This window comes from Lindgomyces ingoldianus (assembly GCF_010093535.1).
Source record: "Lindgomyces ingoldianus strain ATCC 200398 unplaced genomic scaffold BDR25scaffold_18, whole genome shotgun sequence".
NCBI classification, from domain to species: Eukaryota; Fungi; Ascomycota; class Dothideomycetes; order Pleosporales; family Lindgomycetaceae; genus Lindgomyces; species Lindgomyces ingoldianus.
In genome coordinates this window covers 858,342-883,852 of record NW_022985179.1, presented here as the reverse complement: position 1 = coordinate 883,852, position 25,511 = coordinate 858,342, and the positions used below count along the sequence as shown (strand labels likewise).

The 25,511-nt window shown below is 50.6% G+C and overlaps 13 protein-coding genes across 13 annotated transcripts; 7 read left to right on the top strand and 6 right to left on the bottom strand.

The window, feature by feature from the left end:
- Positions 1-105: 105 nt before the first annotated feature.
- On the top strand, positions 106-2,041 carry BDR25DRAFT_226538 (uncharacterized protein; the record flags this gene model as incomplete). The annotated part of the gene is made up of 3 exons (XM_033685210.1): positions 106-445; positions 579-1,163; positions 1,302-2,041. 3 exons carry the CDS (start codon positions 106-108, stop codon positions 2,039-2,041), a joined length of 1,665 nt encoding a protein of 554 aa, XP_033547032.1.
- A 354-nt stretch (positions 2,042-2,395) lies between these two features.
- BDR25DRAFT_262937 (uncharacterized protein) lies at positions 2,396-4,698 on the bottom strand. The gene is made up of 3 exons (XM_033686791.1): positions 4,447-4,698; positions 4,168-4,279; positions 2,396-4,116 (listed from the first exon to the last, which is right to left on the bottom strand). Exons 1-3 carry the CDS (start codon positions 4,620-4,622, stop codon positions 2,710-2,712), a joined length of 1,695 nt encoding a protein of 564 aa, XP_033547031.1. The 5' UTR covers positions 4,623-4,698; the 3' UTR covers positions 2,396-2,709.
- A 2,627-nt stretch (positions 4,699-7,325) lies between these two features.
- BDR25DRAFT_226916 (NAD(P)-binding protein) lies at positions 7,326-8,443 on the top strand (the record flags this gene model as incomplete). The annotated part of the gene is made up of 3 exons (XM_033685229.1): positions 7,326-7,433; positions 7,550-8,144; positions 8,211-8,443. 3 exons carry the CDS (start codon positions 7,326-7,328, stop codon positions 8,441-8,443), a joined length of 936 nt encoding a protein of 311 aa, XP_033547030.1.
- A 1,091-nt stretch (positions 8,444-9,534) lies between these two features.
- On the top strand, positions 9,535-10,303 carry BDR25DRAFT_304130 (uncharacterized protein). The gene is made up of 2 exons (XM_033690145.1): positions 9,535-9,640; positions 9,768-10,303. Exon 2 carries the CDS (start codon positions 9,776-9,778, stop codon positions 10,175-10,177), a length of 402 nt encoding a protein of 133 aa, XP_033547029.1. The 5' UTR covers positions 9,535-9,640; positions 9,768-9,775; the 3' UTR covers positions 10,178-10,303.
- Positions 10,304-10,627: 324 nt separating this feature from the next.
- BDR25DRAFT_304129 (uncharacterized protein) lies at positions 10,628-11,595 on the top strand. The gene is made up of 2 exons (XM_033690144.1): positions 10,628-10,756; positions 10,849-11,595. Exons 1-2 carry the CDS (start codon positions 10,733-10,735, stop codon positions 11,473-11,475), a joined length of 651 nt encoding a protein of 216 aa, XP_033547028.1. The 5' UTR covers positions 10,628-10,732; the 3' UTR covers positions 11,476-11,595.
- On the bottom strand, positions 11,528-11,825 carry BDR25DRAFT_355890 (uncharacterized protein; the record flags this gene model as incomplete). Its single annotated transcript, XM_033695541.1, has 2 exons — positions 11,528-11,695; positions 11,766-11,825. 2 exons carry the CDS (start codon positions 11,823-11,825, stop codon positions 11,528-11,530), a joined length of 228 nt encoding a protein of 75 aa, XP_033547027.1.
- On the top strand, positions 11,776-13,312 carry BDR25DRAFT_262926 (putative COPII-coated vesicle protein). Its single transcript, XM_033686790.1, has 3 exons — positions 11,776-11,971; positions 12,032-12,583; positions 12,668-13,312. The coding sequence occupies exons 1-3, from the start codon at positions 11,890-11,892 to the stop codon at positions 13,210-13,212; spliced, it is 1,179 nt and encodes a 392-aa protein (XP_033547026.1). The 5' UTR covers positions 11,776-11,889; the 3' UTR covers positions 13,213-13,312.
- Positions 13,313-13,987: 675 nt separating this feature from the next.
- BDR25DRAFT_287961 (uncharacterized protein) lies at positions 13,988-15,755 on the bottom strand (the record flags this gene model as incomplete). Its single annotated transcript, XM_033688358.1, has 3 exons — positions 13,988-14,528; positions 14,578-15,030; positions 15,109-15,755. 3 exons carry the CDS (start codon positions 15,753-15,755, stop codon positions 13,988-13,990), a joined length of 1,641 nt encoding a protein of 546 aa, XP_033547025.1.
- Positions 15,756-16,965: 1,210 nt separating this feature from the next.
- BDR25DRAFT_287960 (uncharacterized protein) lies at positions 16,966-18,167 on the top strand (the record flags this gene model as incomplete). Its single annotated transcript, XM_033688357.1, has 2 exons — positions 16,966-17,710; positions 17,773-18,167. The coding sequence occupies 2 exons, from the start codon at positions 16,966-16,968 to the stop codon at positions 18,165-18,167; spliced, it is 1,140 nt and encodes a 379-aa protein (XP_033547024.1).
- Positions 18,168-18,525: 358 nt separating this feature from the next.
- BDR25DRAFT_287957 (methionine synthase-like protein) lies at positions 18,526-20,345 on the bottom strand (the record flags this gene model as incomplete). Its single annotated transcript, XM_033688356.1, has 3 exons — positions 18,526-19,347; positions 19,470-19,622; positions 19,664-20,345. 3 exons carry the CDS (start codon positions 20,343-20,345, stop codon positions 18,929-18,931), a joined length of 1,254 nt encoding a protein of 417 aa, XP_033547023.1. The 3' UTR covers positions 18,526-18,928.
- Positions 20,346-20,500: 155 nt separating this feature from the next.
- BDR25DRAFT_355885 (uncharacterized protein) lies at positions 20,501-21,502 on the top strand (the record flags this gene model as incomplete). The annotated part of the gene is made up of 7 exons (XM_033695540.1): positions 20,501-20,624; positions 20,681-20,736; positions 20,770-20,900; positions 20,925-21,000; positions 21,047-21,085; positions 21,197-21,303; positions 21,340-21,502. 7 exons carry the CDS (start codon positions 20,501-20,503, stop codon positions 21,500-21,502), a joined length of 696 nt encoding a protein of 231 aa, XP_033547022.1.
- An 11-nt stretch (positions 21,503-21,513) lies between these two features.
- On the bottom strand, positions 21,514-22,137 carry BDR25DRAFT_226664 (uncharacterized protein; the record flags this gene model as incomplete). Its single annotated transcript, XM_033685217.1, has 2 exons — positions 21,514-21,961; positions 22,034-22,137. 2 exons carry the CDS (start codon positions 22,135-22,137, stop codon positions 21,514-21,516), a joined length of 552 nt encoding a protein of 183 aa, XP_033547021.1.
- A 1,490-nt stretch (positions 22,138-23,627) lies between these two features.
- Positions 23,628-24,717, bottom strand: BDR25DRAFT_37681 (PR-1-like protein). Its single transcript, XM_033697464.1, has 3 exons — positions 24,228-24,717; positions 23,940-24,180; positions 23,628-23,885 (listed from the first exon to the last, which is right to left on the bottom strand). Exons 1-3 carry the CDS (start codon positions 24,480-24,482, stop codon positions 23,800-23,802), a joined length of 582 nt encoding a protein of 193 aa, XP_033547020.1. The 5' UTR covers positions 24,483-24,717; the 3' UTR covers positions 23,628-23,799.
- Between the last annotated feature and the right edge of the window lie 794 nt (positions 24,718-25,511).

The following is a 25,511-nucleotide window of genomic DNA, read 5'->3' as shown; positions in this document are numbered from 1 at the left end:
TCTCTTCTACGCCACTGTCCCGCTTGTCTCCTTCCATTCAACCCACCAACCCCCACACTGGCTATCCATACCTCAACCCTTCTCCTACATACAACCAAGCCCAACATGGCAGTTCTCTCCAAACTCACCCTATCATCCACCAACGACCACGGTCCTGACATCGACTCGCGCCTAAAAAAATGGATTGAAAACAACGGCGGTAAATACGTTTCACGGATCACAAAGGGCGTTACCCATTTAATCTGCTCAAAGACCGCTTGGAAGAAGCAATCGGAAGCTGTAACGGCCGCCCAGAAATACGGCACGTATATCATCAACTACGACTGGCTGGAAGACTCGCTACAGAAGAAGCGGAAGTTGACGGAAAAGAAGTATTTGTGGGATACGGTTGAGCGTGAGAGGAGAAGGAAGAAGGAGATGGTTAGGATGGGGAGGAAGGTTGATGGTATGTATATCGATGTAATCCCCATATTCTCTACTGGCTTGGAGGACTCCTGCTTTTCAATACTCCTCCCCTGGTCATTATTGGTTAAGTTTTGACAACAGGGGAGAGAGACACTAACGATGCGGTACCCTAGCAGCGAAATTCGAAAAGGGGTGTGAAGAAGCTCGTACGGATACCGGATCCGGTAAGTCGAAGTCCTCACTGTCGGTTAGTTTCTTCCGGTCTGCGTTCGTCGAGTTGGCAGAGAGAAGAGAGCGGCGGGAGGCGGAGGCTAAAGCCTGTTCTAAGGCTGAGAAAAAGGCTATTGCTTCGGCTCAGACTCAAGCTCAAGCTACCGCCCAGCAAGAGGCATCACCACCCATGGATTCCAAGTCCTCCCAATCCTTCCAGTCGTCTCAGCGCCCTACTTCAAAATCAACTTCCACTCCCACCCTTCTCCCCCTCCCAACACCCACCTCATCTCTCTCCCTCAAGCCCCCCACGAGCTCTAACGCACAAGCTAATCCCGCAACCCTCAAACTCAAAGACTTGTACCACCTATACCACGATACCACGGGCTTCTCCTACAACATCCTACTCATCCGCGCAAATCTGCTCAAGAACCAGTCTGAGCGATACAATATTCGGCTTTATGAGAGTCATACTGTACCACATGTGTACTGCACGGTGGTACAATACGCGCCCGCTAGAGGGGAGTGGTCGAGTGCGGATAGTGGGAGTTTGGGGTTTGCAAGGAAAGAGGAAGCGAGGGAAGTTGAGAGAAAGATTGTGGAGATTACGAGGGATAGTAATAGGGAGAAGAGCAAGGAAGCAGGAGGGGCTATCGAGGAGCGGAACACCGACATCAAAACCACAGCCTCGAACGTCAGTGAGAAGCACGCACGCTTAATCTCTCTCGTCTCCAGCGCAGAACCAACGACTCCCACTCCGACCATCCAGCCCTTCAAAACCATCCTAACCCCACTCTCCTCCCCCTTTCAACCCGCCTTCTCCACCTTCCGTCACGCTTTCCAGGACCTTACCCTCCTATCTTGGGAACAACGTCTTCACCCCTCCTTCCGAGCTCTCCAAAAATCCCTCGCGAAATCCTACAACGTCGAACCCTTCCTCTACGCAAAGCCTTCAGCCGGACTCCCCGTCGGTCTTACCCACCAACTCCCACACCAAGGGTACGAGGACGGGTATGTCCGGGGAGAGCTGAGATTACCGGGTATGGAGGTTCCGTTGACGAAGGCGGGGACGTTTGGGTGTGCGCTTGTGAAGGAGATGGAGGAGATGGAGAAGCTGGAAGAAGAGAAACGGATCAGGCTTAAGAGAGAGGAAGATGAGCGCAACGGGCTGAGTAAGAAGAGTCGAAATCTGCCAGCAACGAATTGGAATAGGCCGTTTTTTAACAGTGTGGGTGGGAGGCCGGATACATTGGATATGATGAAGACGGGTGGAAATGGTGCTGGTAATGCAGGTGAATGTAGGGGCGTGGGTCCCAGTGCAAGAAAATCCGGTGCAGCAGCTCAAGGTGGCTATGTCGTGGGGAGGGGGTTGCTGAGGCTGAAGCAGAGGCAGAAAAAGCGGTGGCCAGGGTATTTCGACTATTGAAGCCAGCTGAGGGGGTGAGAGGGAATCATTCAGGATACATCGAAAGCACAGAGTGGGCTTCAGCGGGGTTTTGCAGTAAGAGCACTCTGGTGCTGGATTCCGAAGGATATCTCATCTGGGGAAGTGGTCTTGGTGCGACATGAAGCTTTCCGTTCATCAGGGGAGCTGTCAGGCGCCGTGACTGCTTGCGCAGTTTTCCTGCAGGCGTTCGGTTTGGGAGAAGATAATTACCTTCACGGAAGCATGGGCGTCATTGCGGCCTCGCAGGGAACGGTTAGAAGACCTAATTCTACCCTCACTAGAACTCTTTAACTCGAATTGAGTCTGCAATTAGAACTGGATTTTCATATACTGCGAACTGGAAGCTATCAAAGGGTAATCTGATACTACTTGAGTATGGACCAAGACCTACCAGGTAGTGTTACAATGAGAACTCTAAGAGATCTCATACAGAGCGATAGAATGCAGTTGAACACTACTCGGGTACCGCGAAACACCATCCATGATCCGCAGCCTAGTCTTCAACACTAAGCCTTCCGCGCTCAAATGCAAAGGCGGGAGGTGAGAAGAAAAGAAGTCCAAGCTGAACGCTCCTACAATTCATCGTCACTCTTTAGACTAGATCTTGGCTAAGTCCAGTCAAACAACTTTGGTTATGCAGCGTCCTACTACCTCCAATTCCCCTGACTCAACTTTAACAACCCTTCCACACATCCTGCCTCTTCTGCACTGCTCAAACTCGTCCTCCCACTTAATCTACCACCATTCATGAACATACTCAATTCCTCGTCTTGATCGGGGTCCACATTCTCCGTTCCGTTAGCCTCTCCACCGTTGCCTTTTTCGCGAGCCATCATAGTGCCGAGACTCGAGCTCTGTGACATGAGATCCGTGTTCTCCCCCAGAATCTGGCGCGGGTGCTGTGATGAGATAGAAGCTGAGTGAGGCCGAGGGCGACGTGATTGGGATTGAGGAACATCGGGTTCCCAGTTCTCTTTGTCAGATTCAGTTTGGGGAAGTTCGTCGGACGATACAGAGTCTTCTTTCTTGTCATCTTTGGTTTGGAGGCGGCCGTATGATGTAGATGCTCGTTCCATCTGCGGACGAGATTTCTTGATTCCGTGGTTACCTAACCCTTTGGATGAATCATTTCGAGACAAGACGGGAGTGTTTTGACGGGACTGATTCGAGCCTAAGACCCTTCGATTCGCGCGTAATAATCCGATAGCGTCCGCAGCACTGCCACTAGTTTCTTGTTCTGCTTTTGCCGTTAGACTGCCTCTGTGACGGCTGTCTGGGTCGCACCAAAACTCCCACGCGCGTGAATCCCTGCTGCGTCCAGCATTCGTCAAGGTCCTGGCCATCTTTGGGATAGGTTCTCCTCTAGAGGCGGCTGCTAAGCGCTCATTCAACCCGGCAGCGCTGTAGCTTCTACGAAGCCCAGCAGCGGCATGAGCTAGGATGGAAGGATCAGATTTTACGTGAGGAGGAGAGGGTGACTGGTCTGCATCTGTGATGACGCGTGCTCCCCCGTCAGCAGTCAAAGACAGGCGGACAAAGGAGTGAGCGCGCTTTAGTGTACCCGTCGGCGCGGTTGTAACATCAGATAAATGTTCTTCCTGGGAGCGGATGAAGGACGCGCTACGACGGTTCGAGATCCAGGATGTGCGTGGTTGCGAAGTGCCTTGGGAGGATGCCATTGTTTGCTGAGAGCTATTAAGCTCCGTTGGTATAGTGTCTATGGTGCGCGGATCTGTGGATGCTACGGTAATTGACTCGACGGTGCCCTGGGAATCTGCCGCTATAGGTGCTATGGTGGCGTTGATATTCCGACAGCCTGCAGATGCAACCTCTACAATTTCTACCTGCTCCACCTGCTCCAATTTTGGTTCCTCCTCATTATAGTTCTGCTCTTCAGTATTCTCATTCTCATTCTCATTCCCGTGCAGATTGCCTTCCTCCTCGGTTGATGGATCAGACATGGTGGAGGATGATGACATAAGGTGCGGAGTCGATGAATTGTCGAGTGGTCGAGAGCGTCGGCGGTCGTTCTGTCGTTTGTTCTGAAACCAGATCTAACGAGTGGTTAGTCATTGGCACGTGGTCTTGAGGCAGACAAAATGAACCTGGACCTCCTTCTCTCCAAGCGCAACTTTGCTCACAATTTCCATGCGCGCCGCCTTGTCCGGCTTTGGATTCTTTGCATACTCGGCTTTTAGAATTTCTTCGTCGTCTTTGCTGTTAACATGGTAATTAGCAGGAGCATTAGAAGTGGTGAGGTGAGTGGGGCTGTGTTGGGGTCGCCACTGGACCACACACGTCAACGTTCCAAACAACGCGTCGAGGACGAATCAACTACTCCTCGGAGACATAAAGAACTGCAAAGATGTAAGGTCGCAACGTACCTTGTTCGCCTACGTTTTTGGCGTGCAAGCGGCTTGTTGTCAATGTCTGGAGGCAGATTTGCAGCCAATGTTCGGACTGAATGGACGAGGAAGCAAGAGTTCGGGCTGGAACTGCCTGTGTGGGACGACGGTGATGACGTGGGCGATGATGAGTATAGGAGGGGCAAGTCGGCCATGACTAGAAACAGTAACAACAGAAAGAGAACGAAGTCTTCAATTATTTAGCTGAACCTCAAAGGTATTCGAAAGACGATGGGAATGTGTGGCGGGAATGTTGTGATGGCGGCGCGCGTTGAAGCTCTCGCGTCATCGCCTATCGCGAAGCACAGTCCATCAGTTATGTCTCGCATGCGCCTAACCCCAACGAGGCGAAGCATCTGTGCAATTTCAATTACGTTGCCTAAAATGTGTAGCTGCCATTTGGACTGATACTACAGAGTTCCTCGAGTGTTGGGTTCAAACATATCTCTATGCGCGTTGCGCTCGCTCTGTTGCAGCCGAAGAGCAGGTTCATCGAAGGTCACAACGACACATGGACAATTCCTTCCTGGGACCACCAATTGTCCACGATCGTGCGGCTAATAACATGAACTCTCTCGCGTCACGTCTGCGAGGAAAGCCAACACAACGACCAGTTCCTTTTCACTTGAGGCTGCTTAGCAGAATCCTCATTGAAACAGGAAGAGAGGTTCATTGAAGAGTTCAATTCTTTTAATATATCCTCGCGTGTAAACCATCGCTATCTTCATACTTATATGACTGCTATCCTGGGCCTCCCATCTTCAAATGGAGTGGTCGCGATCGGACGCGTCGGCACGTGATCGCGATCTTGCTGGACCGTTGAAACTCAAATCCCTCTCCATCCTCGACTCGATCTCTTCTTTTTGAAATCCTTCTGCTCATTCGCGCCCAAAGTCGCCACCGACAGCTGAGAAGGCAACCGACAGCAGGCAACGACATTCCTATCTATCGAGTTTGCACCACCCTCATTCCACCGACCGACTGTCGCGTCCTTCTGGGCCGCCTCACCGTATGTAAGCTCGGGCTGATATCGCTTTTGGAAAGCCACTCTCTGCGAGTCCCACACTCACCCACACAACATCAACACTTTGTTTCGCCCATCTGACCATTTGCATGCGCCCTACCCCATTTTGCGTCTTCTCTTTCTAGTTCTGCCAGTCCTGCTTTTCAATCGTTCTCCACTGTCACCGGTTTTTGATCATCTCACACCCTCAAGGCAGAAGTGCTGTTCTGAGCAAGCTGGACCTCATCTCACCTTTATACTCATTTGGCTCTCACCAATAATGTCAGCTTCTCGCCTCCTCTACCCGAACCTCTCTACCAGCCCCGCTAGTCCCCGCGCTAGCAATGAGTAAGTGCAGTTCCAGTGACCGCTACACGGTGCGGGGGGGTTTTATGACCTGTACCCAGCGGACAGGCTCTTGGATCTACAATCCGCCACGTCTTATGGTGCATCTTTTCTCTTCTTCGAGTTACTTCTTACAATTCTTTCTACGAATTCCTGAGGCCTCGAGGACCCTTTTCCCACCCTTGCTGCCTCACCGGATTTGGCCCCCAATTTCCTTTTCTGGCCATGTCCCCAGCACCAACTTTCGAGAGTGAATCATTGATCAAATTCTGCAAAGGATATGCTGGTCCCGCGTATCTGGTTGGTCTGCCATCCATGCGAGCCTAAATTCGCAGGACGCCACAGGATCGTCACCATGCATTTGGGGCTCTCCTTCTACGCACCCCACCAGCCGCTTCTTGCTTAGAGTAAAACTCTCAAGAATACCATGCTGCGGGACGGTGTACGGTGAACCCTACCGTTTGGTCCTGAAGGCTAGGGCTGAGACAGTTGACGTGAAGTGTCCGGGCTTCAAATCCCCCGGCTCCGTTTCCATCTCCCACTCGGCCTGAATGGCTATCATCCGATCCGGCCCTGCGTCCTGCCGTAAAATTGGATCCATGTCGGATTCGGGATGTAATTGTGACAGGCCTCTAGATACCACCGTAGCATGGTCGAGGTCGAGATCCGAGAGAAGGCCCATTGGTCGCAGGGAAGCGACATGCAGGATATGCAGGACATGCAGGTGGACAGAACAGAAAATTCACACACCACAGGTACATCACCACTAGGCATCACTCTCGTCTTTGTCATGCGGGACCCATATCCCATGGCCCGCGTACGTTTGTCTGGCTTCCGACCAATCTATCAGTAAACGCCAAGAATTGTAGGGCGCTTCCGCGACTTCGCGGGCCCCGAATCATCATATAAGCATAGGGCCGGAGACTAATTAGGATCGCGGAAGAGGCGTTTAGCAAGGCAACCGCACGTTTTTCACATGGGTCTTGGGTTAACAGACTGTTCTTTCCAACTGGCGGGCGCTTCCGACGACCCTTGAACTACTCAAAAGACGGTGGGCACTGCTTCCATTTTCGATCCCGCACTAACCCGACATCACATCTTCGTCAGTCGTCGACAAGATGTCTAAATAGACATAATGGGTTCTGACTTTGCTATTGGTACGTTCCCCCGATATTGTTCATCCTGCGGTCTCCTTTCTTGAGAACATACCTTTCATCCATTTCCTCTAACCGTCCTAGGTCTCTTTGGCGATTGTTTCAAGCCAGCTGTATGCATTTCTTTACCCCCTCACCGTCCTGTAAACCCCCCCTCCCCTCTGTGAGTCACGGGTATCGATCCTCTGTGTCATTGTAAGGGACCTGCCGGGGCACCTTGATTCTCATTGAGGGTCAGGCTGATTCTTGTGCAGTTTATGAACGAGCATAAATGGATTTCGGCTGCCGTGCAGACTGTTAGGTATCAAGATATCGCCAAAACACGCGTTCCTCCATTAAGCCAAGCACCATCAACTATGTCCACTATGCGCATAGCAGTAGCAGGTACCTGCGGTCTAGCACTCATCATCGCCCGAGAGATTCACGAGCAGACAAGCCATCAACTACTGATTCTATCAAGAAGTGTAAGCATTCCAATTTTTATTCATGACGACTGACTCGTGAAAAGCTACGAAGCTCTTGGTGTACAGCGCGCTCTAGTTCTCAAATTGAGTAGAAGCAGCATGCTGACGGGCTCTAGCATCAACCGGGTCTTATTTCCCAAGGATACCAATGCCAGGTCGTCGACTACAATGACACAAACTCAATCCAACATTCTTTGATGGGGGTCGATACCGTCATATCCACCGTTACGGGAAACGCTCAACTGCGTTTGATCGAGGCAGCTGTTCAATGCCGGGTGCGCCGATTTGCACCAGCTGAGTTTGAAGGGCAACCTGGTCTACGAATTCAGAGCGATCCACTTGATCGTGGGAAAGCAGCTGCACTTGCATTGCTGCACAACTACCGCGCCTACATACAATTCACCGTGTTTGTTTGTGGCATACTCTACGAAAGGTTCTCTGTCGACGGCATGGTATCACACCGAATCGGTACCAACACTGGATACGGAAATGAGGGAGATTACATTCTTGACGCCCGGAATATGACGTCCGAAGCAGCACCCGTCTACGACTCAGCTGGCAACCTTGCATACCTTTGCATGATTTCAGCATATGATCTTGGACGATTCGTTGTACGAGCATTGGATATGCCACAGTGGCCTGCGGAGCTTTCCATGTGTGGAGAGAGAATGAGTGTCAATCAACTCATTGAGACAGTCAAAACATGTCGAGGTACTGCTCCACTTTCCACCCCCCTTTCCACCCCCTTTTGGCCGAGCAAGGCTAATGTTTCCCCAGGCAAACTACTCAACAATGTTGGGTGGCAAAACCCGGAAGGTCTAAGATATCAACTAAGCTTAGCTCAAATGGAAGGAGACGTCCGGAGGCAACGACGACTTTTCACCCTCATTGCAACGGCAGAAGGGCGTTACGACTTTGCCAACCCGGCCTACCTCAACACCCAATTCCCGGACATTCGACCAATGAGCTTCCGAGACTGGTTCACCAGAAATTGGGCGTCGGTGCCTTAGCAGCCTCAGGTGTTTGCCTTTGTTTACGGCCGGGTGGCGATCCGGACCGGCGAGCGGAAACTTGGGAGACCAGGGAGCGTTCGGTTGGCCTGGGGCTGAAATACGAGGCTCTCTGCTCTGATTAGTCAGCGCGCTGTGCGTTACCTGACCTTCTAGAAGGGGGCAAGGGAGCAGAGTGTTTTAGCCCCCGCCGATGTTGAGATTGATATTCAATTCGTCCACTCTATTTGCCGTTTGATGTTGCACTTTTTTACGCCTTCTCAAGACTGTGTTGTTAGCATCTACTTAGACCGTTCAGTGATTGGGTAGGAAGCGCTCTGGATATCCCTTACTCAGCTTGGATGATCTTGTCCTCTTTTGCGAACACGAAACCATTTGCCTCTTTCTCCCAAACCTCATTATTTTTGGTTGCCTGTCGTGAGATGTTGGATACTGGAGTGATTCGACGGTCCGGAGTCTAAACGAGGAAGGCAAGACTCAGCTGAACTAGAATATTTCGTTTAAGTCATCCAGCCGGCATGCCTTCCGACATAGTGTCCCACGTTCGGAGGTATTCGAGTGGATGAGAGGTTGTCTCAGGAAATGGAGGGTGGCGCATGTCAGACGTGAGGTTTAACAAGCGATGACTGCTAAGACGCACTACAAAAAGTCTCTACTGCGGACCAATTCGCGGTGATATATGTAGGTACTAGGATCCTTCTCACGGAGAATGTGTTCCTCATGGGCATGAAGATGTTTAGGTCCGGTTCGATTTTCGGAACCCTAAATTAGAAGGGGAAGTTGGGGGGAATACAAGTGAACAAGAACCCGAACTACTACACAAGCACTTGGATAGATTATATCGAATATCAGTATGGGTGTTGCTAGCATCTCGAGAAGGGCTCCTGCTGCAAGATATTGCGCTAAATCGTTTCAGGTAGAAACATGATGCAGATCAAAAATGCGCTTCGCTAAATGCAGGTGTCGAAAGATCGAGAAGTGATATAGAGTGGTCTGTGCGTACCGCATATTCTGGCAGCTTATAGAAATCTTCGATGGCATATTTCTGACGTCACGGCCCCCACTAACGATGGTCTACCATAAATACAGAGCGCAGCTTCAAGAGATAGCAATTTTCTTTATCCCATTTCAGCACCTCAGTTCCATACCACATTTCTTTTGCTGCAACTGATTGTTTTAGCTTCGACATACTCAATCGTAAGTGACGTTGATTTCATATACTAGGCCCAACTCTAGGTTCAGAGGCCTTCTATGGGGCTCCTAGAGTGCATCTCTCATCACCAGGGTAGTAGACGTCGAACTCCTGAGTCTAACGAGTTTGCAGAATCCATTATGCCACACACTACTCCCCCAAAGTCGAGGATCATTGAGGAAGTTCAGTCAAGCCTTCCACTCCCAGAGCAACCGCCAGTTACTTCTGACTGGAACTCGGCCGATGCTTGCACTGTCAACGTTAGTGCCGGCGGCCGGCAAGATGACCTTTCCCACGCCGGCCTCGGGGGTGACACTCTCCGCGAGCCAGCTACCGCTACCAGTGGTGTTCGAACGACCGGCGAGGCATGGAAGACCAACGCTGCGGCGGAAGCGGGACGTCAAGCTCATGATGATCTGAGCGGAATTCCAAATGATGCTGTTACGCGGGATGCTAAGAATAAGCCGGGACTTGCTGATACGACAAGTCCAGACCACGGATACCCGCAAAAGAGCAACCCGAGTAGTGGACTGCAGAAGTAGGACTTGCATTTGGGCACGTTCGGCGTGAGGATACCACCATCACAGTTGTACTTGGATTCGTCGACACTTCATTGAAGAAAATCAGAGTAGGTTCGAATGCGTAAGCATAACGACATGGCACAGAATTGAAAAAATTAATTTTACTTTAAAAAAAATTAAACCATTTTTTTATACAAAATATGTAATTGGTAACCTGGTGTGAAGATTCCCTGCGCTGCTGCCGGCCCTCAGAACCTGCTTCCTGAGCATGTGCTTCTGAGCATGTTGTTAATCCGCATAACTAGGATAGCAGAAATTTCAAATCGTGAAACGATCTGGAGAACTTTTAGATCAGCCTCCTTCGGCTGTGGCGTTGTGGCGGGACTTGAAAAAGCGGGCCCTGTGACATCATGTGGAGGCAATGTCATATACGGCTTGAGCAAGAAGTATATTTGTCCCCTCTTCTCGTGCTGCTACCTCTGAAGCTACCATCTCTGATATAGCCAGCTCTCTGGAAAACTGCAATCCTAATTACATCGATTTTGAAGATAACTGCCACTTCAAAACATTGCCACCATGTCATCTTCCGCGGGACAAAAGGTACGCACCTAGTCGTCTTCACGCGAGTTTCAATATCCTTAAAGCCCCGAACCGAATAAACTCCTCTTTAGAGTGTCCTGACTTCCTTCAAGATTACCACAGACCCTCGCTCCAACCAAGAGATTCATGAGGCCGTCGGCATAATTACATCCGATTCCCTCGCCGCCGAGTCCCTAAAGGGTGACGGGTCTTTCGGTGATGGCAATCCACACGCCGCAGCCTCAAAACAGCCTTCCAAATCTACTACCACAAACGTAACAGACACTTCCAATGCCGCTAGGTTGGAGCCGGCCCTGGACGCCGAGGCACGTGAGGCGCAAGAAGGCTGGAGCGAGACGTCTCAATTGAATGCTGGACGAGGACTTAGCAAAGACTCTGACGTTGGGCCGATGTATGGTACGACTGGAGGCTCAGCGGACGAAGGAAATGTTCCGGTCGTTCGAACTGGAGGCTATGTCGGGTCAGCGGGCCTTGCACGTAATCATGGAGATCTAAAGCCGAAGGGGGAAAACATCATTGAGGGCGGTTTTGACAATTGCGCGCCGAATGCTTCTTTTAACCAGGAAATCGGAACGAAAAAGGATCCGGGAAGGGTTGCGGAGGCGAATTTCCAATTACGAGATGTGCATGCTGGAATTGATGCTAGAGGGGGTCCAAGGCAGGGTGGTATTACTGGAGGGGTAATTTATGATGTTCTCAAGAACGACGAGAGGGCATAAAATTGCTCATGGCTTAGCCTTTGATTTTTGAGGGCAAAGGACTTCCCACGGGCTAGAAAAGCTGATAGCGATGGATCATGATGGCTTCATTAGATGACTCGACAAACTCAACCCATACCCCACCTATCCGAATTGAATCCTTGAAAGTAACGTGAAGTAGTAATGAAACAAGCAAAGGAGAGAGGAGAGTATACGCGATGGTGGAGGTTGCAGCTGAATCCTAAGCACGTGCATATGTGGTCCGTGCTGTAGATAGGGCTGAAACTTTAAGGTGTCCTCTTTCACCAAACCCTACCGAAACTATTCACGTCACCCTCTTCCCTCCCTTCTTCCACTCTTTCCTTTCGCATTGTTTCTAGAGTTGCTTCCGGGCTAGCTGTGCCCTCATTGCGCGACTCGCCCACCAACTGCCCGATGAACGGATTCACAGAGAGTGGTCTCTCGGACGAGGCGTTTGGGCAGGCGAAGGGAGGATTGGCAAGTTTTGATGCATTCCGTAAGTCATTACTCTGTCTGTACATTCTGCAGGCATTGGGCGCGTACTGAGATGCTCCAGCCAAAACCAAACAAACCTACCTAACTCGCGGCCGCAACTCGTCGCTTTGGACCGCTACGCTGATATTAACATGCGTGTACCTGGCGTTTTCCGAAATCTCACGATGGTTCACCGGCACCACGACGCAGAACTTCTCGGTTGAAAAGGGTGTCTCACACGACCTACAAATCAACCTCGACATCGTCGTCGCCATGAACTGCGCCGACCTCCACGTCAACATGCAAGATGCGGCGGGCGACAGAACGCTTGCCGGGGACATGTTACGCAAGGATCCGACGTCATGGTCGCAGTGGGGCAAAGGCAAAGACGTGCACAAACTAGGAGAGGGCGACGATGGACTGCCTGGCTGGGAGGAGCTCTGGGATGTACATGATCAATTGGGCGCGGCAAGGAAGCGGAAGAAGTTTCCCAAAACGCCGAAATTGCGCGGCAATCCGCCAGATGCATGTAGGATATTTGGGAGTCTGGAGGGGAATAAAGTGCAGGGTGATTTCCATATTACGGCTAGGGGACACGGGTATGCAGAGTTTGGGGAGCATTTGGATCATTCTTGTAAGGCATACAGCATCCCTCCCTTTGTGCTTCTCCCAGTCTACTTCTTCCTTCTCGACTAGATGATACTAACACCATCCCCAGCCTTCAACTTCTCCCACCAAATCAACGAACTCTCCTTCGGCCCTTTCTACCCATCCCTGGAAAACCCGCTCGACAATACCATCACAACCACCCCAACTCACTTCTTCAAATACCAATACTACCTTTCCATTGTGCCCACCATCTACACCGACGACGCCTCGCTCCTCCCACTCCTTGAAACCGTAAACAAAAACCCCTCGCACCCCGCAAAATCAATCTTCTACTCCCCGCACGCTATCAAAACAAATCAGTACGCAGTCACTTCGCAAAGCCACGCTGTCGGGGAGAATTACGTCCCGGGAATATTTGTGAAATTTGATATTGAGCCGATCACACTTACGATTGCAGAGGAGTGGGGCGGGTTTCTTGGGCTGATTGTGAGGTTGGTGAATGTGGTTAGTGGGGTTATGGTGGCTGGTGGTTGGGCGTGGCAGCTTTTTGACTGGGGATTGGAGGTCTGGGGACGGAGGGGGAAGAGGAGAGGAGAGAGTATGGGGATGTTGGGTGGTGGGTTTAAGGCGTCCGAGAAGATGAGTTATGATTAAGATGATGTGAAGTAGAGTGGGGGAATATAGAGGGGGTTCGGCATTTCATGGGAGGCGTTTAGCGGTTTGATATTGCGAGCAACTGTGATATATGGAATGAAAAATGATACCACTATTCTGATACACATTCTCTATTTTGAAACTTTTCGTTGCGAATAGACTGTGGGCTAATAAGTACCCACGCTCTTGAAGCTGGATATGAGAATAGTCTTATCCCAAAAAAAATTTAAATAGGACCGGAGAAGTTTGTCCGATGCCAAAGGGCTCTATCCTGTGCTAAGAATTAGAAACATAAATGACGAGCACGGTCTTTTACATCACATCTTATCCTAGCAGGGATCCTTCTGGATGTGTGTAGCCCTTGTGAGTTCACTAGGTGAGACCTAGTTTTACGTACGGGGTGCTCAAAGGATCATAGTTTCCATTCGATTTTAGCCAAGATATAAACAGATGACTGAGAAGAAGAAAGTGTATATATTGGCTTGATTGCAGATGTTTCCTTAACGAGAGCTTCGTTGTTAGCCTCTTCATCATGGAGCTTGTCTGCTAGTTGCTAGTTGTTCAATTGCTTCAACATGTGCTGACGTCCTTCTTATCGATCCTGTACCTTGTAGTTAACACAGCTGCTCAATGTGAAGTGTTTCCGAATGGACTATGAAGGATAAATGCACCGCGTTCCTACATCGTTCGCCGCCCTAGGTTTAGAAAACTGCGCCGAAGTGCCTCATAGCAAGCGGAAGAGTATTTTTTTGGTTTTAGAGAAGTTGTCAAAAGCCTAGCTCTTCCTTCCACGGCCTTTCTTTTTCGGCTTGCCGGCATCAGGCTTGATCTTAAACTCTCCACTCTCGAGATCAATATCCCCGCGAAGAATGCCGACCGTAAGAAGGTCTTTTGAATAGCACGTGTACCCCTTTTCGATCAATACGGCTAGATCTGGGTCGTCTTCTCCTAGCGCAAGAGTCACTATATCCGAACCATCTCTGACCTCCTTGCCGGGCTTCGACATCACTCGTCGAGCTCCGATGGCCTTGCATAGCTCCTCGACGTCTCTCCATTTGTTGTACACCTGCTTCAGGGCTGGTGTAAAGTAGACAACCTTCCCAGCGAGGAGATCGGATTGGGGGGTTGACCAGACAGCCGCAAGTGAGAATTTAAGCTCTTTTTCGAGGGTCGGGATCGAAGGGATGTAGGGCTTTATGTCGAGGAAGTGTGTCTTCTCAGCGCTGTCCTGGAGCCATTTGTCGGTTACGATGGGGATGCCGAGAGCGATGCATTGGAGAAGTTTCATGGTCTTGTTAAGGGTGCCGGGGCGTACGCTAGAAGCATCTTAGTTATGCGACAATGTTTGATGGATTGGGTGCTTACCAAAGGATGTTGCAGTTCCCGTCCTTGACCGACTCAACTTTGATACCGCCCTGTCGCTTGAAGAATTTGAAGAATTGGCTTGTTTCCTCAATGCTAGAGTTGCTAAAAGCGACTCTCGGTTTCGTCCCTTTATATGTACCATCCTCTGCATCCTCATGTTGGGAGCCAGCCATTGTGGTCGCGGGCATTGCCTCCTGGCTGTCTTCATTGATTTTCTTCGCTCGCTTCCTGGGGTGAGTTGGTGTTGAGCTAACGGACTCTCTGTCGGAGACTGGAGAGAGGCTTGGTCGTTTCTTTCCCGATTTCGACTTGGAGATGCTGACAGATTGAAGCGTTCGGCGACCACGTCGCTGCGGTTCATTTGCAGCTGGACACCCTTGCTCAGACTCCGTCTTGCCCTCTGTCTTCAACTTATTGCGGACAGAAACTGTATCGTGTCCAACCTGACCGAGCCTAGGACTCATGTCATGCGCTTCTGTGGCGCCAACTAAAGTCTCTTCAACAGCCTCGTAGATATCACTCCCTTTTGACTGTTCACGATTGGGGCCTGTTGGAATTCCAGCATTTAGTTTTGGAGGGGCGGTGGAATATATCTCCATACCAGAGGAGCCCTCTGGAGGCGTGTTCTCTACCGTGTCAGAAGTAACGACATTTTTGGCCGCCTTAGAAGCCCACTCCGCGGCCTGTGTGACACGATTAGCAGTCGGAGTCTCCTGAACGACCTCTGAACGTGCTGCAGAGGGGTGCGGGGTCGCACGCGAGATGGCAGCTGCCGTAATCGTCTGGTCGAGATCTTCATCTTCGGTCTCTTCCGATTCGGCTCGAGAATCTTCGCGGCTGGGAAGGACATGCGTTTCATCTAGCTCTTCAGACAGGGGTATCTCGGCCTGGCCTGTCTCGGAGCTGTTGACTTGAACCTCAGACGGATTGTAGCGTAGAGTCAGGTTGCCACCTGTTTTGGTCCAGTAGATCTTATCGTCTTCTCGAAGGAATATGATTTCTGTTGGGACAGGGTTGCCGTTTGTAGCGCGCTGATTCAATGTATACATCTCAACTGGTGCGTCGATCCCCACGCAGTTGCGGGGACGTGCAGGTTGGATTGCGAGATCATCATTCAGTGCCTCCAACTTCACACCCCAGGGCCCAATTACTGAGCCAAAGTCATTTAAATAACACATGAGCACAAGGAGTGGAGTACTTACATATTCGACCAAGGGCGTTGAGCTCGTCCTGGACATCTTTAGTTGGAATAACCGACAGGCGTTCTTTCGGACCTAGGACAAGATGGTAGAATAAGTGAGTCTGCGTGAGATCATGCTGTGCAACATCTTGGCTTGCCGCCGACCGCTCCAACAGCTTCCAGGCCATGTTGTGCGTCGATGTGCTGAGTCGGCGGGGTGTGTCGCGTCGGTTTGTGGAGACTGGCAGGATCGCGGAATCGCGGAGTCATGTGAGGCAACGACGCGCTTCAGGCTTATGTTGTTTAGCACGGGTCCGTGCGAGCCCGGGGAAACCACAAGCCTCAGCACCAAGATTTCACCTCCACCCTAGCCTAAGCAAAACTTTCGCAATTCAACCACCAGGCATTTGGCCCATGTAGTATAAAGGGCAGCATTTAATGGTAAATCCATTCACGAATCCTCATCTTCCTTCTCTCTTCCATGTTCCCTATTTTGTGCAAAACGAATTCACAAGACTCACAGCCCAGACAAAGAGCCCGAAGAACAATAGTAAGGATATCTGCGCTAGTCGCCCCAATCTTCCACAGGCCGCACGCTAGCGAACCTCATACTAATACCTGTTCGCTAAGAGCTTACAAATTGTGGTAAGTCAGGGTGAAGAGCCTCAGCTCCTGAAGAACAATGTCAAGAATCTCTGCCGTGTCTCAGGCACAGCGACTTAGGCGATGGGTTTCTGAAACGCAGGCCAGATGTGTGCAAGAGTCAGTGTGGTAGTGAATCCCACCACAAGTCTGTCGAGCTGGGTCTTCCGTTACTATTGTTCTCCTCACACGCTCCTTCCCCAACACCACAATGCTAAAGGGGAGTGCCTCCCCGATCTTGCTATTATGTTGCCTCATTTCCAGCCTACAATCTTTTTACTCTCTCCAGTTGCTTCAAGTACTCGCCTTCAAACCCTGCAACTCCTTCGAACTTCTTCCTTTCAACCTTTCCTTATTCGTCCCGAACGTGCCTGCCCAAGGACATCTACTGCCGTCATTTCAACTTCTTTGCCTTACATCCTACCCTCGAAGAATAGCCTTCAACGCCCTTCTTCTCCTACCCCATCTGGGACCACACCTTCTTACCGTCCTCCCAACCAAAGAATCTTCTACACCACCAGACGTCGACATAACATCTCTTCACCATGTCGACCCCCATCAACCGCATGAATCCGCCAAAGGATGTGTGGCAGCAATCCTTCACCCTGCTCTACTCCAATGGCACGCAGTTCCATGCCTCCATCGCCGATCTTGAATGGGCCCGCAAGTTTGGCATCAAACTTAGCATCAACTATGGCAGCCAGATCGGAGCTTCGCTCGTCCTACTCATCGTTCTTCTTCTCCTCACCAAGCAAGAGAAACGTCGCTCTATTATCTTCATCATGAACGCCCTTTGCCTTACCGTCAACATAATCCGCACAACTCTTCAGGCCTGCTTCCTTACCAGCGAATACTTCAACCCCTACACCTTCCTCTCTCAAGACTACTCACGGATTACGCCTGCCGACAAAACCACCACTATTGCTGCCAACACCTTGAATATCATCTTAGTCGTCTTCGTCATGATCTCTTTGAGTCTGCAGGTGTGGGTAGTCTGCTTCACCACCCCCAAGGTTCAGCGCTTCTGGATCATGTTTGGGACTACCCTGTGTGCCTTGCTTGCTGTCGGATGGCGGTTCGCGGTTACGATTGTTAGCAATGAAGAGACCATGGTGAACGGAAGTATGGAGAATTGGGGTTGGCTCATTGACGCGCAGTACATCACCCTGGCGATAGCCATCTGGGCCTATTGTGCCATCTTCACCTTCAAGCTTGGCTATGCTTTGGTGCAGCGAAGGAGGCTGGGAATGACCCAGTTCGGTCCAATGCAGATTATTTTCATCATGGGATGCCAGACCATGATCCTTCCAGGTAAGCCATCTCCAAACTAACTACGGCTACATTCTGCAATGGACATCGCTAACCCAAACCAGCGGTATTCTCCATCCTCGAGTTCTACGAACGAATCCCGGAACTTGGCTCCCAAACGCTCACCATCGTCTGCATCTTCTTGCCTCTCTCCGCCATCTGGGCCGGCGTTGTGGCTAGTGAACCAAACATCGGAGCCAGTGGCGTTGATGCCCATCAACGTCTGCTTGGAGGACAATTCGGCCGCTCGTTGGATGGATCCAGCGTCAATCACAGCAAGTTCGGTGGTGGCGAAAGTACCTTCACCGACAATAGCATGCATACGAATAGCATGAAGGACCCTAATAGCCCTACCACTCCTACTTTACCATATAAAGAGAAGGATACGATGCGCGACGCACGCATCCACGTCCATCGAGAGTGGAGCGTCAAGGGGGGTCCTGCCACCAACCGAGTCTAAACTAAACCCCTCGCCACATTGCCCGCGTCCTCTGTCTAAGGCTGCAAGAAAGGATTCAGATATGCAAACTGAGACTTTTCGGTGGGATGAGATCACGTACCTGCACTATCAAACCAGTTGCAGGACCGTTCTAGATTTTTTTTTTAGAGACGCATCTACCAACGTGAGGTGTAAAAGTATTCACGAGCATATTTGCGAGCATAATCTTCCATTCTCTTCTCGGCTCTCCCGTTTATGATGGCCTGAACTTGTAATTGCTCTTCTTTCTTTCGTCACTTTATGGTCTGAGGACGAGTTGATTTTAGGATTGTCTTTTCGATCTTCTCAATTGGTCAGAGACATCTGCAGGTGGTTTACTATTTTAGAGGTGGTGCAAATCCTCGAATTCTCTGTCTTCATGGTGGAGATAGACTTTTCGAGGGTTTATGGTGGATGGGGACATCTTTAGCTGAGGATTCAATGACATATCTGTTCCTCGAAATAAGCTACGAGCGCTGCCAAACACAAATATGGCTTTCCCGATTGTATACCCTGCGGAAACAAGCAAGGCATGTTTTTTTCTTCTGGAAATGAAGGAGAAAATAACCCCAGCAGAGAGCCCAACCTCGTTTTTTTCCACTACGCAGCACGAGAGCGATGCAATCACTTTCCACGTTTTACGTTTCCGGAAACCTAGCTTACCACATATACCAATATCCCAAGCAGAAGAAGTTTTTCCCCGCCGTACCCCCAACTCCCATCTCCTTTCTCTCTGCTCTCATTCAAGGCTCCCCCGGCCACACCTCATCAGCAATTTCTCTCACCAACCTCAACTTCCTCTTCATACCCTCAATATCAATCAAATTCCCCTCAGCATGACTCGCAAAACCACACTGCGGACTCACACCCATCCTCTTCAACGCCTGCTCCCTACTTTCCCCCGCGCCTTTCGCCACAATATCTGCCGCCTGGTAGATCCTAGCTTTCATCTCCTCCTTGTCCTCTAGTTCGGGGAATTTTGAGGTGATAACGCCGAGAATGACATTTTTATTTGCGGGGAGCGAGGATAGCGGTTCGAAGCCTCCGGCACGTGGGGTGTCGTATTCGAGATAGTACGTGTGGACATTGAGACGCGTGAAGAGGCGCGTAGCGATGGCGTCGTAGCCGCCTTCGGAGAAGTGGCGGGAGTTGACGAAATTGCCTGGGGGTGGGGGGTTAGTTTTGATCTAGATATAATGCATCAGGTAGTAGGAAAGGGGGATTGGAATTGGTGGGGCGTTGCGATATGTGGACTGGAGGTGGAGGTGGTAGGGAGGTTTTCACCTCTACATAAATGCACTCCGATATGCATGTCAGCAGGAATCTTGGAGATGCAGTCATTGTACAAGTCGATGTACATGTCAAACAGTTCGTCCACAGTCACTGTGTTATTCTTGTCATTCTTCCACCCCTCCCTCATTTTCTCCGAGCAGAAATCTGTCAAAAATTTGCGTCAGTGTCTGTACACCATACCTCACATTCATCTTCTGGCGCAGGCAAGCAAGGTACAATTTGACGCTGATACTCACAAGCCAAATTCGGATCATCAAATTGCACATTCCTCAGCCCGGCTTTATATAGTATATCCAACTCAACCTGGTACGCCTTCGCCACATCCCCGAAATACGCTCTATCATTCTGATACACATCTTTCGGGTAAGCCTTCCCATCCACATATCGCAAATGATACCAATTCGGCGCCGCGAGCGTCAGCTTAATCTCCCCCCACCTCTCCTTCGACACCAACGTCTTCAAAAACTCGAACTGGTCAATATACGTCGACTGTCCCGTATGCTGTATTTTGCCAACACAGTATACAGACTCCCCTGGCTTGTGCCCTGTTTCCATGAACGCGGCAATGTCCGGTACATAGGTTCGAAAAGTCTCGAAAGGCGGGTTCTGGACTTCTTTCATGCCCAAGAGGGAGGGGAAGAAGGTTCCCCAGAACATGTGGCGGCGGTATTCGCCATCCGATATCCCGCGGAAGCCGAGAGAGACTTGGGTTTGGACGATGTCGGTGATGGCTTTGTCTTCGAGTGGCTTGAGGGAGGATAAAGGTTCAGCGTTTTTGTAGCGCGCGTCTAGGAGGTATTGGGGGCGTTTGAGAGAGCCGAGGTGTTCGGCGCGAAAAGGAGGGTTGCGGTGGAGGGGAAAGGACATGGTTGGGGGAGTTGAGGTTGATCAAAAGAGGAGGAGAATAATAATAAGAAGAAGCAGAAGGAAATAGGGACGTTCTGAGTGTGAGAAAAGGTGAGAATTGGAAAACAGTTCAAGTCTGAGCAGGTCCCTTGCTTGAGGTATATAACCCACTGAGGATGCAGCCAGAGTTCAATTCCCCTTCCGAAACATGCGGACCTGCTTTTCCAAAATTCCCACTACCCGCATATACACCCACTTACATGTCTTCAACAAATCCCTCGAATGCTTCCTCCATCGGCAGTTCCCTTTTCTCCAACTTATTTCTTAGGTAAACGGGCCGAAAGCTCTCTCACCAGACCATCTTACGGAATACCCCTCTCAATATGTACCCCTCACCGGTCATTTTCTCGATGTGTGCAGCTTGTCCCCACCCCCTCTGACGTAGAAGACTCAAGTTGCATCATGTCATGCAGCTAGTGCGGGAGCGCAACTCGGCATACGAATACGAGTCTCAGTCCTAGTGGAAGTGGTGGCTATTATTTTGTGGCAGAACACTGCGCGAAGAGATGGTATGGCGTGAGAAAGAGACGACGAGGACAGGAAGGGTGGGTTGATACAAGCTGTTGGTGAGGTAAAGGTTTCGAGGGTTGATTTCGTGCATTTGGAGAGGGGAAAAGTGAGAGGGGGACATTGCAGGTTTCACAGGCCGCTCCGAAAGAAAGAGGGCTACTGGTGTTTCGGAGCGACTGGAGGTGTTATTGGTGCAGACACTAACTAGGCCCCTACTTGTGGGTCGTCCCTCTAAACTTGTACCCAGGCTAAGGCATTACCTACTAGTGCTTATACCTCTCAACATAGCATGACTACTCCAGAAGCTCCACATCAATACAACACTCTTCCACTGCATCGCTACAAAGCTTGCAGAACTGTATTCCACGAAGTCGAACCAAGAGGTTAATTTCTCAGCGAACAATAGGAAGTAGAGTATAAACAACGAAGCGAATTTCCGTCACAGATGGCCAGCCCTCTCGCCGGCTCACCAGGAGCCTGTCAAGGTGCTTCACCAAAAACTGAAGTCAAACACATCCCTCATTCCCCATCCCTCTCCCTTCATCTCAACTCCAACCCGTATTCTACCCCCAATCCCAGATATCAACACCCCTTCTTCCCCACCCTAGCCTCCTCATTCCTACAAAGGCGCCTCATCCCCACAAACCCTAAACACCAAATCCATTCCCAACATATCCCTAGCGCACGTCTTCACCGGCGCCGGAATCCCCAACTTGACATTCGGATCATCCACATAATACGCATCGTTCACACAATACGTCCCGCTGGGGCAATTTAACGGCAAGCAACTAGGCTCTGCGCTATCAATCCTGAGTCCCTTTTCATGACCGGGACAATTGTCGGCGGATTGGCCGACAGCGCAATCGACGAATGAGATATCGTAGTAGATGAGACCTGTGTCAATGGCGTATTCGAATTGAGTCATGTGGCCGCCGACGAGAGAGGATGTGGTCGAGATTTTGAGCGAGATGCCGCAGCCGGGGCAGGGGGTGCGGAAGGGTTCGGTGTAGAGGGTGCGGGCAGGTATGAGGGTTCCGGACAAGGGGTTGGTTTGTTGGTCTACGGACCTAGTAGGTATGAGTAAATGGTGTAGGAAAAGAAGTCAGGAGAGGGGGGAGGAGGAAGGGGGAGGGAGGCACCAGAGATAGATGTCGTAGGGGCACTGGTTGCTAACGACGGCGTTGCCGAGGGCGCTCACAGATGTAAGTGCTGTTGCTGTGAGGAGGAGAATCTTAGAAAGCATATTGAAAGAGTATGTTTCAAAGGAGTGACTGAAGTATACAAGCAAATGAGTGTGAAGATAGACAATCTCAAGAATAATAGAGTAAGGTAGAAACCTGAGAAACAACGCCGCAAAGCACTTGTGGTCCCTTATATGTCTCAGTGTCCTGACTTGGGAAGCTTCCTCAGGATTTGTTTCAAACACATATCCGTATTCGAAGGGCTGGATAGCATAGCCATCACGCTTTAGCAAATGATCCGAGCTCAAAGATCCAGCATATTAGAAGCATGTGAAGTTACAAATACCAATACAAAGATATATTGAGAAGTTTGGGGTTGGGGACGGCTAGAACGTATTCTCGAATTCATCTAATCTCTAGACACAGGCTAGGTGGTGGGAAAGCTCTATGAGGAGACACTGCGGTATTTCAAAAACTACTTGGCGCTCTGGACTAAAACGATCGAACAAGTGTCTGTGATCGTCTGGGCCACAGCCCTCCATCCACTGAGGATGCCTGCAGGTCTCGAGATACGTATTGTCCGCTCCTAGAACCCGGAGCAAGATGAAATTCAATCGAAACGCCTATATTGATCTGTTTCGATTATCGGATGTCATCCCGAGCGGAGTCCAGGACCTGCTCAGTGAATGAAACCAAGAATGAGAGGGACATATTGTATGCTTGTTGGAGCCATCCTTCAAAGTTGGGGCACTACACTGAACAGGTGTCCGTATTCCTTCGCTACAGAAATCGTTGTTATGCAAACAGTTTTCTGTCCGTTGACTATACCGTTCTCGAGGTCAGGTAGTTCTCGAGGTCCGGTAGTTCTCGAGGTCCGGTAGTTCTCGAGGTTGTCCACTCGAAACAGCGCACGGACCGAATGGGTTGTTTCACGGACCAAGATCCAACAACGTCATCTCCGCGCGGTCCTTGATCGATAACATGTCTTCATTGCACATGATGTGGCGTGGCAGTGTCGATGTCTTCAGGAATGCATGGTGTTTGATCCTTTAAAATGCTCGTATGAACGCGGGAAAGAGTGTGGGGAAGGAGCAGAGGAAGGGCAAAATCAACACTCGTATTGGTTTCATGAGGGTAGATTTAAATTCTCAGAGAAAGGAAGGCGATGTCCTTGACGGTGGGCATTTATCGCACCTGCTAGTCGGAGGTATGAAGATGCATCGTAAGACGACGGGGTTAGCTCTTGCCCCGGCCCGACCTGTCACGATATCGGCATGTGGTCACCGCTGCCGAAATCAGCCGACACCAACCAAGTACGACTTCAAGCCTCACAAGTAGACACAGAGCAAACAGAATGGAGAGGATATTGAAAGTTTGTTAAAGGGGTCTTGTCAATGTACAGGTGTTCCGGGCTATGCCTAGCCGTGTGGTTATGATGTTGGTGATGGTCCCCATTTACCTCTTCGAGTCGGCATGAAGAGAGCCAATGTCACCAGACAAGAGCTGTCGTCAAAGTCGTGAGAAAAATGAAAGGGAAGATGATAAGGAAGTGTGGGGAAATGAAAGAATGAAATCCACAGGAAAGGGCGCAGCCGCCTGGTGACTGGTCCCTCCATATGAGTGTGTGCCAGTGTGTCCTCCTTTTGTCGACCGCGGTGTTTCGTGTGCTGGGATCACCTGCCCATAGAAACTCTATTTGTCGGTGAAGAGGTTCAAGCCGTCCTTTACTTGTGTGGGCGAGGGCAGATCTGCGGGTAGACGTTCTTCGCGAATTCACCCGCGGCAATGTTGTTGCCGGCCCGCTCATAGACTTGGCCATATTAGCATTCGAAAGGCCCATCCCTCCGTTTGGCCAAAGACTTACAGCAGTAGAGGCGTCCAGCTTGGGGGCTGTTGCAGTGGGCGAGAGCACAACCAATATGGCTAGAGTCACGCCAAACGACCTGCGCGAAGTGGCCCCAGGCGTCCTCATAGTGAGGATTGTCCCACGGGTACTTGGGCTCCTCGTCATGCCATCCATGAACCACAGAACGAGCGAAATCAATCCACATACCATAGTTGTCAGGAGGAGGGTCCACGCCAGAGAGATTGCTACCTCCACGATCCTGCCTGTGTCAGAGGTTGCAACTGTAAAAGGATTGATGGATCCAACATGACTCATCTTCCTAGTGCAAGCACCAACCGAGTCCAGCGCGGCTTGGGCAAGCTGTGGATCCCACTTGAGCTGCTGGGCGCAGTGGGCAGTTCGCCAGTACCAGTGGGCATCCATGACGGCGCTGATGAACTTGGGATCGTCAATCTTTGGAGCATCGCCTGAAACCTGGGCCCGGGCAGCCTTCTGGACAGCGGGGGCAGCAAAGGCAGCATGAGCAGCTGCGAGGGAGGAGAGAACCGTGGAGACCTTCATGTTGACGTGAGGCAGCCACCAGAGAAGATGAAGTTAGAGAAGGTAAAGCCGAGGTTATAGGGGAGTGTGCAGTTGATCAGGGATGTAGTGCACGACACACGAAGGTCGTGTTTACAATCTTGGAAAGGAATGACTGATCAAAGGAATGTGTGTGTGTGTGTGTGGAGAAAGAAGAAAACGAGGGCCGGGGCGGGGAAATTAGGTGTTTATAAGGGTCGTCTCGGCGACACTGCTGGAGGCGGCGGAATGTGGATAGCGGCAGCACACCGGGCCGTATGTGAGCAACACCTTCCTTCCAAGGCTGGCTGCGAATGCCCTAAGCACGAATGGGCCACCTGACAGCCGTGGGAGTGAAGGGGGAGGGCGACGAGGCAGGAACCAACCTACCAGGCAAGTAAACACCAGTTGCCAGCATCAGCATTGCGTTCTGCGACTTGTTGTGAGTATCGCCATGCTTGTTTAGCCGTGTAACTATGGGTGACAGTAGTGTGCTTCAGGACCGTGTTCACTCACCTGTACTGGCCCTTCCCTTTTGTTCATTCTTCAATGCCGTGCTGATGGTGGAGGTTGCTGTCGGTGCCTTCTATCACGGATCCATCCTGAATGAACTTCTCTCCATCTTTACAACCCCCAACTCTACGGAACAGACCCCATGGTTTGCAGGCCTAGCCTTACTGATCGTGTACCCAACAGCGTGTTCCCGTCGAGATTTGTGCCCCATGACAGGTATTTATTGGCGTAGCGGTAACGCCACGGCAATCATAACCATCGAACCAGGTCAAGGATTCAAGCCGATGCTCGAACGTGCCACAGGACCTACGGCATGTTCTACAGAATCCATGGCATGTTCTACAAGACATGTATCCAGATCACTTGCAAACGCGCACGGTTTGTTCTCAAACGTAGCCCGAAGCGACAAGCGTTTGCAGTCAATTTCCCGAACCTAGGAATACTTCTCAAAAAAATGATCGAGCACGAACATGAAGGACATGAATAAAAGTGACGCCAATGAGAGAGGAGGAAGGAGAG

Excerpts from the sequence above, each read along its gene's own strand:
- BDR25DRAFT_304129 (XM_033690144.1), top strand. The coding sequence starts at position 10,733 with ATGTCATCTTCCGCGGGACAAAAG. Across the intron at positions 10,757-10,848 it reads CATCTTCCGCGGGACAAAAG|ATTACCACAGACCCTCGCTC; the intron begins GTACGCACCTAG and ends ACTTCCTTCAAG.
- BDR25DRAFT_304130 (XM_033690145.1), top strand. The coding sequence starts at position 9,776 with ATGCCACACACTACTCCCCCAAAGTCGAGGATCATTGAGGAAGTTCAG.
- BDR25DRAFT_262937 (XM_033686791.1), bottom strand. The coding sequence starts at position 4,622 with ATGGCCGACTTGCCCCTCCTATACTCATCATCGCCCACGTCATCACCG. Across the intron at positions 4,280-4,446 it reads CAAAAACGTAGGCGAACAAG|CAAAGACGACGAAGAAATTC; the intron begins GTACGTTGCGAC and ends CCATGTTAACAG. Across the intron at positions 4,117-4,167 it reads TTGGAGAGAAGGAGGTCCAG|ATCTGGTTTCAGAACAAACG; the intron begins GTTCATTTTGTC and ends ACCACTCGTTAG.
- BDR25DRAFT_37681 (XM_033697464.1), bottom strand. The coding sequence starts at position 24,482 with ATGAAGGTCTCCACGGTTCTCTCCTCCCTCGCAGCTGCTCATGCTGCC. Across the intron at positions 24,181-24,227 it reads GCACTAGGAAGATGAGTCAT|GATCGTGGAGGTAGCAATCT; the intron begins GTTGGATCCATC and ends TGACACAGGCAG. Across the intron at positions 23,886-23,939 it reads AGCTGGACGCCTCTACTGCT|TCTATGAGCGGGCCGGCAAC; the intron begins GTAAGTCTTTGG and ends AATATGGCCAAG.
- BDR25DRAFT_262926 (XM_033686790.1), top strand. The coding sequence starts at position 11,890 with ATGAACGGATTCACAGAGAGTGGTCTCTCGGACGAGGCGTTTGGGCAG. Across the intron at positions 11,972-12,031 it reads GGCAAGTTTTGATGCATTCC|CCAAAACCAAACAAACCTAC; the intron begins GTAAGTCATTAC and ends GAGATGCTCCAG. Across the intron at positions 12,584-12,667 it reads GGAGCATTTGGATCATTCTT|CCTTCAACTTCTCCCACCAA; the intron begins GTAAGGCATACA and ends CACCATCCCCAG.